General features: G+C 37.9%; 1 protein-coding gene across 11 annotated transcripts in view; it reads right to left on the bottom strand.

Moving 5' to 3' along the window:
• The window catches only part of DLG1 (discs large MAGUK scaffold protein 1), a 309,015-nt gene that overhangs the window by 143,593 nt on the left and 151,623 nt on the right, over positions 1-13,799 (bottom strand). For all 11 annotated transcript variants that reach the window (XM_037037510.1, XM_037037507.1, XM_037037511.1 and 8 more), the window contains one exon: positions 5,488-5,632. In XM_037037510.1, the coding sequence (XP_036893405.1) occupies positions 5,488-5,632 (145 nt within the window). The remainder of the gene's footprint in view (positions 1-5,487; positions 5,633-13,799) is intronic.

Raw genomic sequence — 13,799 nt, 5'->3', positions numbered from 1 at the left:
ATGGATCCTTTCTGGATCCATTGTGCTCATTTTCACATGTAAGGCATAGTATCTCACACAGCAAGGACCAAAAATCAATGTTTCTAACAGAGAAAAAACAGTTGCAAAGAAGGATCAGACAACACAATACCATTTCTAAAGTTAAAATCCTAGGTTAAAAGATTCCCTAGAAAACTATAAAATGAAGGAGCCTGATTTACTGTCCTAAGATATCAAGATTAATTTCCAAGCCCTCCAAGGTTTGGGAGAGAAGCAACTGAAAGCAGTTTAAGTAAAAGTAGTAAGATGTATGTGACCAAATCAGAAGTTTAAAAGTGAGATGACATTTAATGCAAAAGTGTGAGCATTTTAATGTCAGCAAAGAAATTATGTTCTCTGTCAGATCAATGAACTCTTTTTTTTCCTTTCAGTAGTAAGCCTACTTCTATTCCTGGGTAACAGATTTTGGTTATTACCCACATTTTCAGTACAAAATGACCATGACCTCATCTGGGATTTATGGTTGTAATTTTAACTATAATTTTGTGCAGGAATGGAGGAAGAAAGCAAGATGAACCATGATTAGGATTCTGCCGATGAAACAGAAGGCAAGAGAAACAATAGATGCAAAGAAGTGAATGAAGCTTTTGGCCAAGATGGAGGCACGGGTAGAAACACTGTGTGCCTCCTCGCACAACCAAATTTAAGGACCACAAAGATTTAGAAACAAAAACACAACCAGAACAGACAGAAAATTGAACTGTACCAAAGTCCGACAACAACGAACCATTCGTCCAGATTGGTAAGAGGGTTGGATGGAGTTGGCAGCCAGGAGAGAGGGGTCTTGGCAGGAAAAGGCAGTAGTTGGCAGACCCGGGAGTGGGAAGGAAATGAGCAGACCCAGTGAGGCCTGCGAGGTGGTTGGCTGACCACGGACACACATTCGCGCACAGATAAACCAGGCAAAAAACAGGCAATGAGATAGACTGCACAACCCAGGGCCCCAGCAACAAGAAATAAAGCCTAAAAGGACCAATTGAAAAAATTTGCGGGGGTTGAGGTGCCAGGAGAGACTCCCAGCCTCACAAGAGAGTTCATTGGAGAGACCCACAGGGTCCTAGACCATACACAAGCCCACCCACTCGGGAACCAGCACCAGAAGGGCCCAATTTGCTTGTGGGAAGCAGCAGAGGGGACCAAAATCCGAGAGAGTGGAACAAGCATCACTTCTCCCTCTCTGACCCTGCCTCAACAGACAGTGTCACAACCCAGCTACTGGGTTGACCCACCCTAGTGAACACCTAAGGCTTCACCCCTCATACATAACAGACTCGACCTGACCAAAAAATTATGGCTGAAACAGAAGAAAGAATCAAAGCCCCAGAGCCAATACTTTTAAGTGACCAAGAGACTGGGCCAACCTGTCAGATGCACAGTTCAAAATACTGGCGATCAGGTTGCTCACAGAACTGGTTGATTTTGGTTGCAAATTAGATGAAAAACTGAAGGCTACACTAAGTGAAATGAAGGAAAATGCACAGGGAACCAACAGTGATGGAAAGAAAACTGGGACTCAAATCAAGGAAGTGGACCAGAAGGAAGAAAGAAACAGCCAAACAGAAAAGAATGAAGAAACAAGAATTCAAAAAACATGAGGAGAGCCTTTAGGAACCTCCAGGACCATCTTGAAACATTCCAACATATGAATTATAGGGGTACCAGAAGGGGGAGAGGAAGAGCAACCAAGTGCAAAACTTATCTGAACAAATAACTTATCTGAGCCACAGAAATGGAGATCACATGAAGGGTTAGCAACAGGGGAGTGGAAGGAGGAGAGTGGGGGAGAAGGTACAGAGAATAAGTAGCATAGACAGTGGGGAGAAAATAGACAGGGGAGGGCAAGAGTCGTGTGGGAAATGTAGAAGCTAAAGAACTTAAGACACATGGACATGGACATGAACTAAAAGGGAGGAATGTGGGTGGAAGGGGGTGTGCAGGGTAGAGGGGAATGAAGGGGGGAAAATGGGACAAGTATAATGGCATAATCAATAAAATATATTCAAAAAAGAAGTGAATGAATATCATGATAAACTATGGAAGCTAAGCTTAAAAACAAAGTAGACAGATAAAGACATGGGCCACCAAGTGATAGTGTCAAGTTATTAAAGGTCAAAATGAGGATGAATTTTAGAATAAAAATAACTGAAATGAGGAATGTAGTCAGACAATGAGATGATTTAAATCAAGATTTTAGAGGTGGTGAAGGTATTGATGGTAAGATATAAATTATTATCTTGGAAGCAAGAACTGGAGCTGTAGTTGGAAAGAAGGATAACTAAAGAGATCAGAAAATAAATTCTCCAGGCTGCTGACTGAATCGCCAGTGTGGATTCTGAATGACAATTACTACGAATGACCACATGAAGAGTAGTAGTAGCAAGGAGGATAATGGGTTTGACACTAAGATCTTCAGTGAGTAAAGACAAATCGATGAGGACACTAGATGACTGACATACAAACAGGCAGTAAGGTGAATAGTCTGATAGTTAAAAATACTTTATGTAAAAACTTTTAAAACACAATTTAAAAAACCCCACAAATTCATAAATCACATATATTATATGAACATGATTTGGAAGTTTACAACAAAAATTATCATTGTAGGTGCCTAAGAAGAGAAGGAAATGGAAATTGAGCATTATGATAAAGTTAAATTAGCAAGGTAAATTTAAACTTTTTCATAGGTTCTAGTACAGCAACTTCCGACTGGTGTGCTGTGGCACACTAGTGTACAGTAAGAGTTTTTAGAACATGAAATACCTATTTAGTCAGGGACACCTACCTCTTTTCCCTTAGATTGTCAAATGAAAAAATGACAACAGCCTTAGCTAGTGTGGCTCAGTTGGTTGGAGCATTGTCCAGTAAACTGTAGGGTTGTGGATTCCATTCCTGGTCAAGGACACACACCTGGGTTGTGGGGGTGTATGCGAGAGGCAACCAATTGATGTTTCTCTCTCAATTAATGTTACTCTCCCTCCCTCTCTCCCTTCCTTCCTCTCTCTCTAAAATCAGTAAGCATGCCCTTGGGTGAAGATTAAAAATATGCCTACATCTCTTAATTCTGTGTATGTACTATTAAAAAAAATGACAACAGCCAACACAACAATAGCCGTCAAGAGTTTATGCCCTGTCTTAAACTATAAATATATAGGTCATAAAACAAAGCTGCATCTTAACTGGTCATGTTGCATAATAAGGTTGTGCCTCATTTGTTAATTCTGGTACCAGAAATCCTCATATACAAGTATAGGCACCTGATTTTTTAAAAAGTCACTTTAAAGCAAAAAGGGTAGGTAATTTCTATTATCTTTTTGTAAGTCAATCAAAATTATACCTATTTTTGGTCAGTTTCGCACATATATTTATTTTTTGGTGTGCCACAGAACTTTAGTAATTAGTTTATGTGTGCCCTGAGATGAAAAAGGTTGAACATTGCTATTCTATTAGTTCAATAACAGATGCCTATATGGAAAACAACAAATCATTATTTAATTACCATTCTTTTGAATTAGTTCTATTTTTAAAATGTCATATTATCATAAATAAAAAGGGATAGTTCAATAACAAAATAAAATTTTCCAGTTCAACATATGTGTAGGAAGCAGCCTGGCTATCTGTATATTTGGCCATAAAGTGGACACCAATTCTTAATTCATGGAACTGTTACAAATTTGCACATAGTTATCTCTTTTTATCCTGATCCTCCCACACACCCCTTTCCCTTCGGCAACCATCAGCTGGTTCTCTGTATCTATGGGTCTGTTTTTGTTTTATTTATTCATTTGTTTTTAAGATTCCACATATAAGTGTCATCATATAGTATTTGTCTTTCTCTGACTTATTTCACTTAGCACAATACTCTATAGGTCTATCCATGTTATTGTTCACAGCAAATTAGCATTCTCTTTTATTGCTGAGTAATGCATAGTTGTTTTGAATAGATAAGGTATCATAATAAATAAGAGTGGTACTTAAATTGGTGAATAAAATAGCTTAGTATTGAATTTATATCTCTAATCACAAATTAACATACATAAAGCCCTCATACAAAGCCTGTGTGCAAGATCAACTACATATAAAAACTTGAAACACATACCAAAGTTTTTTTCTGACAAATGAAATATGACATTCCTGTTCATTAAAGAGACTGAATATTATTAACAAAATAATTTAGTTATACTTGAATAAATAAGGACTCAATGAACAGACATAAAAGATGTATCACTTGAGGACAATATATACATTTATTTTATTTTATTATTAAAAAATACTTCTTTTAAATCCTTGCCCCAAAACATTTTTTCATTGCTTTTAGAGAGAGAAAGGGAGAAAAACACTGATGGGAGGGAGAAGCACTGATTGGTTGCCTCCTATATGCACCTGGACCAAGGATCAAACCAGCAACCTAGGTATGTTGCCATGACTGGGAATTGAACCTGCAACCTCTTGGTTATGGAACAATGCTCCAACCAACTGAGCCAGCCAGGCCTACATTTCGAAATATAATTTGTATTTTACAGTGATTAGTGATGGTAATGAAGTCTGACAAGTTTGAAATCGGAAGTACTGCTACTTATAAAATCACAAAAATCTCTATAATTTAAAAAAGGAAAACTTGGAAAAGCAGATTATAAGGAGTACATTTAGGATCTTTGTATTACATGAGTGCTTCTAATATGAACTCTGCATTAAACAAAACTTTCATTTTTTCAATCAGCACAAACACATCATAAGTGCTTTCATAACAATTCAGTTCTAGGCATTAAAATTTTATTGTACACAAGTATATAGTTAGGCAATACACTAGGAGCATGAAATACAGAAATAGTATCTGTGCATACAGCTGAGAGTATAGAAAAGCCAAAGTTTTAGAAATACTGCTTTATTTAATTTAATAATGTAATAAATAAGTAAATTTAATAACATTTAATACTTTAAATTAGTGTTTCTCAAAGTGTGGGCCATGACCCAGTAGCACTAGAACCATTAGAATTTTCTTGCTTGCTATAAGAATCAATTGCTGGTAATGGGAAAAAATACAATAAAAAGAAAAAAAAACCACTATGAAAAAAATTTTTTGCCCTGGCTGGTGTGGCTCAGTGGTTAAAAGGGTTAAACCAAAAGGTTGCTGGTTAGATTCCCAGTCTAGGGCACATGCCGGGGTTGCAGGCCAGGTCTTCAGTAGGGGGCCCACAGGAGGCAACCACACATTGATGTTTCTCTCCCTTTCTCCCCCCTTCCCTTCTTGAAACATAAATAAATAAATAAATAAATAAATAAATAAATAAATAAATAAAATATTTAAAAAAATCTTAAACCTATTAGATCAGAATGTTTAATATTTCTATTAAAAATTTGTGTATTGCTTAAACTTTATATTATGAAACTTTTATTAAAATGCCTAACATTTAAGGATATAATAACATGGATTAAAGTAAAGAGACTTACAGTTGGTGACATCAGGTGGTGTGTAGCCATCATTCATATACATACTTGTGGGTTTTGCTACCTTCAAGTAAACAAAATCAGCTGTGTTCTTTAAAGCAGTCACTGCTTCTTCATGAGTAACTTCTTCTAAACACACACTATTCACCTAAAAGAAAATCCCCAAGACATTTAAAACATTTTCACTTGCTTTCTGCTTTTTGGTGTTAAACAATTCCATATAAAGATATGGAAAATATGGGACTGACTGATTTAAGAAATATAAAGGTGTGCGGAAAGAAAATACTCATTTTTACCGTCTGTTTTAGGAAGCTCTTTCTGTATGTTAATGAAATAACCAACCTTGATTTCAGCCCCTATTCCGTCCCAAACTCCAAGGCTGAACCTCCTTCTATGTAAACATTTTAGAAATGTGTGTAGGTATAGTTTAATTGCTTTTTTAAAGGAAAATGAGACCACATAAAAGTTTTTGTTCTGCAACTGGATCTTGATTATAATGTATCTTACAGATCATCCCATTTTGGGTCAGAAAGAATTGCCTTATTTAAGAAACTGACACAGCACCTTACTGTACAGTTCTATAATAATTTCCAAAGCCATTCAATCTTAAGATATTTAAATCATCCTAAGTAAATGGAGTTAGTAATTTATACCCACAGAACGAGTGCCCATCTATTGAAAACTTTGCAAACACTGAATAGTATCAATTTATTAAAAAGCCTACAAAATGATGCATGTTTTAATTTGCACATCAATTATATTTAAATTTATATTTGCATTTTTTAATAGTCAGGTTGAGTTTTTTTCAATTATTTACTGGTGACCATTCATGTATCTTCTGTGCAAAAAGAGAATTTTTAGGTAGTGGTGGTGTATACTGAAACCTTGTTAAACTTACTATTTTATTTATGTACTAGTAGGTTTCTGAAGATTTTCTACTATAGTTGTACCTTTTTTCTCAATCTCAATGTCTTTCTTATTGCCCTGGCAATCAGCACAACATTGAATAAAAGTGGTACTTTGAGTCTTTCAAGGAATTTGTCCATTTCATTTAAGTTATCTAATGTGTTGGCATATATTTGTTTATAAATAAAAGTATTCCCGCCCTGGCTGGTGTAGCTCAGTGGATTGAGCTCGGGGCCTGCGAACCAGATGATCGCAGTTCGATTCCCAGTCAGGGCACATGCCTGGGTTGCAGGCCAATTCCCGGCAGGGGCCAGTTCCCAGCAGGGGATGCATGAGAAGCAACCATACATTGATGTTTCTCTTCCTCTCTCCTTCCCTTCCCCTCTAAAGATAAATAAATAAAATATTTAAAAAAAAAAAAGTATTCCCTATGTCTTTTCTTTCATTCCAACTTCCAGAAATTGAGGCTTCTAATTTCTAGGTCTAGCTAAATGTTTATCAATTTTGTTGACCTTCCAAAGAATCAAGTTTTAGTTTTGCTGATCTTCTCTATGGTTTTCCTATTGCCTATTTCATAAATTTCTACTCTAATCTTGACTATTCCCTTTTCTTCTATGCTAACTTTGGGTTTAGAGTGATCTTATTTTTGGTAAAAATTTTTGGAAAAGAAATAAAATATTAGAAATGATTCTAATATATTTTAAAAAAATGTTTCATTGTCATTATAGCTGTCCCATTTCCCCTTCATTCCCCTCTGCCCTGCACACCCCCTTCCACCCACATTCCTCCCTTTTAGTTCATGTCCATGTGTCTTAAGTTCTTTAGCTTCTACATTTCCCACACGACTCTTGCCCTCCCCTGTCTATTTTCTCCCCACTGTCTATGCTACTTATTCTCTGTACCTTCTCCCCCACTCTCCTCCTTCCACTCCCCTGTTGCTAACCCTTCATGTGATCTCCATTTCTGTGGCTCAGATAAGTTATTTGTTCAGATAAGTTTTGCACTTGGTTGCTCTTCCTCTCCCCCTTCTGGTACCCCTATAATTCATATGTTGGAATGTTTCAAGATGGTCCTGGAGGTTCCTAAAGGCTCTCCTCATGTTTTTTGAATTCTTGTTTCTTCATTCTTTTCTGTTTGGCTGTTTCTTTCTTCCTTCTGGTCCACTTCCTTGATTTGAGTCCCAGTTTTCTTTCCATCACTGTTGGTTCCCTGTGCATTTTCCTTCATTTCACTTAGTGTAGCCTTCAGTTTTTCATCTAATTTGCAACCAAAATCAACCAGTTCTGTGAGCAACCTGATCGCCAGTATTTTGAACTGTGCATCTGACAGGTTGGCCCAGTCTCTTGGTCACTTAAAAGTATTGGCTCTGGGGCTTTGATTCTTTCTTCTGTTTCAGCCATAATTTTTTGGTCAGGTCGAGTCTGTTATGTATGAGGGGTGAAGCCTTAGGTGTTCACTAGGGTGGGTCAACCCAGTAGCTGGGTTGTGACACTGTCTGTTGAGGCAGGGTCAGAGAGGGAGAAGTGATGCTTGTTCCACTCTCTCGGATTTTGGTCCCCTCTGCTGCTTCCCACAAGCAAATTGGGCCCTTCTGGTGCTGGTTCCCGAGTGGGTGGGCTTGTGTATGGTCTAGGACCCTGTGGGTCTCTCCAATGAACTCTCTTGTGAGGCTGGGAGTCTCTCCTGGCACCTCAACCCCCGCAAATTTTTTCAATTGGTCCTTTTAGGCTTTATTTCTTGTTGCTGGGGCCCTGGGTTGTGCAGTCTATCTCATTGCCTGTTTTTTGCCTGGTTTATCTGTGCGCGAATGTGTGTCCGTGGTCAGCCAACCACCTCGCAGGCCTCACTGGGTCTGCTCATTTCCTTCCCACTCCCGGGTCTGCCAACTACTGCCTTTTCCTGCCAAGACCCCTCTCTCCTGGCTGCCAACTCCATCCAACCCTCTTACCAGTCTGGACGAATGGTTCGTTGTTGTCGGACTTTGGTACAGTTCAATTTTCTGTCTGTTCTGGTTGTGTTTTTGTTTCTAAATCTTTGTGGTCCTTAAATTTGGTTGTGCGAGGAGGCACACAGTGTTTCTACCCGTGCCTCCATCTTGGCCAGAAGTCCTGTTTCTAATATGTTAAATTACAATGTACTAAACAAGTGTTTTAGTATATTTTTTGCTGCCCCAATTTGTACCTTTATAATCAACAGGAAAGTTTTTTTTTGATAGTGAAGATTTTAATATACATTTTTAGAATTTAATGGATTAAATAATATAAAAATAATCAATGCACAGGACTCTAGTAATTCAATAAACTCAACAAAATTTCAATTCCTACAAAGAATGTATATTATTTTCTAACACTCTTTAAATAGTTATAAAATAATAAAATATTTTGCTATTTTGAAAGTGGTAATAAATCCCAAAAGGTATTCATTTAACAAATTACATGCCCTAATAATAAATCTTTCAGTGTAGACTAAAGAGCAAAGTAAAAATGATTCCTAGACCTAGGAGAGTATCTATAACGGATGATAAATTATTTAGACAGGGATAAAAAAGTGAGCACATTACAAATACCTATGCATAATAGATAAAGACATTTCTTTTTTAAATATATTTTATTGATTATGCTATTACAGTTGTCCCATTTTCCCTCCTTCACTCCCCCTCCCCCCGTACACCCTCTCCCACCCACATTCTCCCACTTTAGTCTATGTGTCATACTTATTAGTTCTGTAGCTTCTACATTTCCCATACCATTCTTGCACTCCCCGTCTACTCTCTACCTACCATCTATGCTACTTATTCTCTGTACCTTTTCCCCCTCAAAAGCAGTTTTAATATTTTGACAAAAATTTCTAAGCATCACAGGACAGCTATAACTTCCCCCTCTGACTATTAATATTGCTTTGCAGGGTTTCAGCTGCATAATAATTTTTATAGTCTCGAACTACCATGTATAGTTAGTACTGCCTGCATTTTGAAATACACAGCTGTGGTATATACACTTTTCCTCTGGTGGCCTGCAGTGAGCCATGCATCTTGGTATTCACATCTTGTAAAATCTCCTCCTACACTGAATCTTGCTTGGCCATGTAACAAGCTTTAGTCAATGATATATTAGTAAGTGATGCATAGAGAGGATTGATAAATGCTACACACTGGATCTTGTCTTCTTGGAAAGCTCTTTTCTTGGTATGTTCCTCATGGAACCTGGCCATTATCCTGTGAGAAGCCCAATTTAGTCATGTGGAGAGGCTACTGGAAAATTAACACTTGGCTAACTGCCCCAGGTGAGCTACCAGCTGACAGCCAACAACAGTTTGTCTGCCATGTATGAGCCAACTTGAAAGTGAATCCCTGGCCCTAGTTGAGCCACCCCTGTTGACATTATGTGGAGTTGAGAAGGCTGTCCTATCTCTACTCAAATTGCAGAAGTGTAAGCATATAAATGATTGTTGTCGTCTTAGTCATTAATTTGCATGTGTGTGTTTAGGCAGCATTAGATAACTGATAAAAGAGCTGACAAGATTTGCTAAGGGATTCAATGTGGAGTATGAAAGACAGAGGATTATTCTCAAGTTTTACATCTGGGCAAATAGAAAGATAAAGTTAGCATTTAATGAAATGTAAAGACTGTGCAAGGAGCAGGAAGGCAAAGAGTAGGGGAAGGACTCAAAAGTTCATTTTTAGATATATTAAATTTGAGATGACTTGAGACATAAAAAAGAGACTAAATGAATAACTTAGGGGTTTTGAAATGTTTTGATAAGAACCAAAGTTAGAAATTTTTATGTTGGGTTGACCAAAAAGTTTGTTTGGTTTTTTCCATAAGATAGCTCTAGTAGTGCTTAGTTGTCTTTAACTTCAGTTAAAACAATTTTGTTACTTTGTGCTGGCACATCTGTCACATCAGCATGTATTTTTTAAAAAGAAGCCCTGGCTGGTGTGGCTCAGTGGATTGAGCACTGGACTAGGTACCAAAGGGTCGCTAGTTCAATTCTCAGTCAGAGCACACACCTGGGTTGCAGGCCAGGTCCCAAGTTGGGGGTGTGCAAGAGGCAACGAAACATTGATGTTTCTCTTCCTCTCTTTCTCCCTCCCCTCTCTAAAAAGAAATAAACAAAAATCTTTAAAAAAAAAAACCCACTTACCAGAATTGGTGAATTTTTGTGTAGTCACTTTAATCTTGAAGATGGGAGAAAATATGCAACATTTTTGCATATTGTTTCATTTCTTCAAGAAAGTTAAAAACGGAAATGCAAAATAAGATTTGTATAGTGTATGGAGAAGGTACAATGGCTAATTGAATGTGTCAAAACTGGTTTGCCAAGTTTTTGTTGCAGACTACTTGCTAGATGACGCTCCATGGTCGGGTGGGTAGACAGGTTGAGGTCGATAGCAATCAAATTGAGATACTAATTGAGAACAATCAATTTTATGCGATACAGGAGACAGCTAACATACTCAAAATATCCTCATCAGTAAAGTTATTGGTGAAAATAAAGAATGTGTGTCTTATTTTATGGAAAAAACTAAATAGATGGCCAATCCAGTATTTCGGCCATGCACAAAAGTGGTGTGTGTGTGTGTAAAAATAAAACTAAAGTTCAGAATACTTATTACTAGCATGTGCAAATGAGACCCATTAAGTTATCTGATGACCTGTCAAAGAGAGAAGAAAAAAAAATCCAAAGATTGAGTCTGGATCACTTTACATTTAGAAGTTAGGGAGCAGATGTATCAAAAAGGATAATGAGAAGTGACTAGTGAGGTAATGGAAACACAAAGGCAGAAGTTACTGTTCAGCAAGTGGGAAAAAATGTTTGAAGAAGGAAGAATGTCAAATGCCTGTTGTGTCAATTAAGATGAGAGCTAAGAAATGAATAATTTCAGTGGAGTTATGACAACAAAAGCCTCATTACATGTTAAATCAATATAAATTGTTGGCTCCCTACCACTAAAATTGATTCTGAGGAAACCATAAAGGAAAACATGGTATCCAAGAAATTAAAAAATAAAAGTGTTTTAGAAACCCAGTGGAAAAGGAAGGTTCTTCTGACCTGGTATACTTGTATATGTATGTAGTGTTGGAGTGTGTGTGTATATAGGTGATGGTAAGGGGGTGTTGGCTTGGGGACGAGTGACAAGTCATGGCTGTGAGAGGATAAGCTAGGGAAAAGCATTTCAAGGTCAGTTCCTTTCACTTCCCCATCATTAAATAAATAATCAGTCTGTCTCCTTGCTGCAACAATAAACAGTACTGGACAGCATGTAGAATGAAGAAATTATTTATATATTGCTGATACGAATGTAAAATCTTTATAAGCAGATAAAGATTAAATAATGATATAATTTGTTATCATGTTACTGACAATAATAATTTGTTACAACGTTACTGATACCCCATGATCCATTAAATTCCATGCTTAAGTAAATACTTAAGTTAAACTCTTGTATACTGTACTTATTCACTAGAACACACGGTAGGTTTTCCTCGAATAATTATCCAGAGTAACAAAAAACAAACAAAAAAAGAAAATAACCCAATTCACCCCTACATGTGCCTTTTCGAGATTTACTTGAATCTACTTGCCATTGGGCTTTGGCTGCTTACTTAGTGGAGACTCCTGGCTACTTTTCCTCTCACCCTGCCTCCTACTATAACCAGTTCTTTCAACCTTTTCTGTGCTAAGGACTGGGCTTGGGCATGGCTGATGTGTTCCACATAGTGAGAGCTGTAACACATCAAAAGCCCATGTCTGACCAACATAGACTACTAAGGTTCTATGTAGCTCTTCTGACCATTTCTGCATTCAGGGGAACTGCTGTGCCACAGAGTGAGGGAGCCGGTTTCCCTAGGACTTTCCCAAGGGAGTTAGGTAACAGAATCAAAAATTAACTCCCATGGGGCAAACTCTAATTAAAGAGAGATAGGGGACTAAAAGGGCCAGGAGAGAAATCCTTTCTTTTTCCTAATGGCTGGATCTGAGGTTTAGTGGATCTACATTACATGCTTGAAAGACTGTCCTACGTGACAAGCTTTCACAAAAAAAGTACATTTTCTTATGAAATTATAGCCAGCTCAAAAACATAATACCTGGTATTGGCTTTCCCTTCCTCTCTGCTTCACTTTTTATTTTCACTCACTCTAGGTTTGCTTAGATTCCACCACTCCATTACACATTGTTAGTATAGTAGTTTTTCTTCTACAAAACATGCATTGGCTAAGACAGTTATTGATGAAGATTAGATAAATAAATTGTGGTATAGTCCCAGAACAAAATATTAGGTAGAAGTGAAATAGATAAACCTCATCTCTAAGCAAAAATATGGATGTCTTAGTAAAACAATATATAAAGGTGAAAAAAGTATTAAAAGACTTCATATAGCATAATAGCCTTCTAAAAAAATTTCAGAACAAATAATACTAAACAAAGTATTTAGACATGTATATGTGATTAAGTAATTTTTAAAATATAAAGGAATGACAAGTTGTTCTTCTAGTTCTTAGTTTGGGTAATGAGTTTATCAGTTTTCATTATAATATAAATAAAATAATTAAGTGTAAAACTAAAAAGAAAAAGAGGTCACACATGAACAAAGAATGACACTGCGTTACGAAATTAAGAAATAATTAAACAATTCTGTACATACAAGCCTCTAAGCCTTCAACAAAAAATTGAAAGAAAAAATAGAAGGGGTGGGGGACAAAGAAAAAAAGGGAGGAGAGCTGGAAGAAATGAAAACAAAAAATAGAGATAAAGGACTTCTGGTCAAGATGGAGGCGTAGGTAGAAACACTGTGCCCCCTCCCACAACTAAATTTAAAGACGGCGAAGTTTTAGAAACAAAACACAGCCCAAACAGTGAAAACTGAACTGTACAGAAGTCCAACAACAACGAACCACTCAGCTGGACTGTCAGCAACTGAGTGGGGTCGGGCTGGAAAGATCATTCAGTCCAACCGACCCTGGAGTGGAGGCGGTTGGTGGATCCCAGGCGTGGGGTGCCAATGGATGGACCCAGTGAGGGCGTAGGGCGGCTGGCTGACTGCAGTCACACATTGGCATGCAGATAAACCAAGTGAAGGAGCGAACAGTGAGACAGACGGCTCGGGTTAGGGCCAAAGTGATGGGAATTAAAGCCTGAAAGCACCAAGAGGAAAGACTTCCTCAGGGTCGAGGGGCCGGGAGAAGCTCCCAGGCTCACAGAGAGCTCGTTGGAGAGACCCACAGGATCCTAGAGAGTACATGGGCCCACACACCCGGGAACCAGCATCAGAGGGGCCCAATTTGCTTGTGGAAAGCCACAGAGGGGACAGAAATCTGAGAGAGAGCGCCGAGCAAAGCGCCATTTTTTTCCCCTCTCTGACCCTGCCCCCACATACAGTGTCACAATCCACTGCCTGGGTTGCCCTG

Source organism: Sturnira hondurensis, unplaced genomic scaffold (genome assembly GCF_014824575.4).
Source record: "Sturnira hondurensis isolate 20B ecotype Veracruz unplaced genomic scaffold, ASM1482457v3 Scaffold0023357, whole genome shotgun sequence".
Lineage (NCBI taxonomy): Eukaryota > Metazoa > Chordata > Mammalia > Chiroptera > Phyllostomidae > Sturnira > Sturnira hondurensis.
This window is presented reverse-complemented; position numbering and strand designations above follow the sequence as displayed.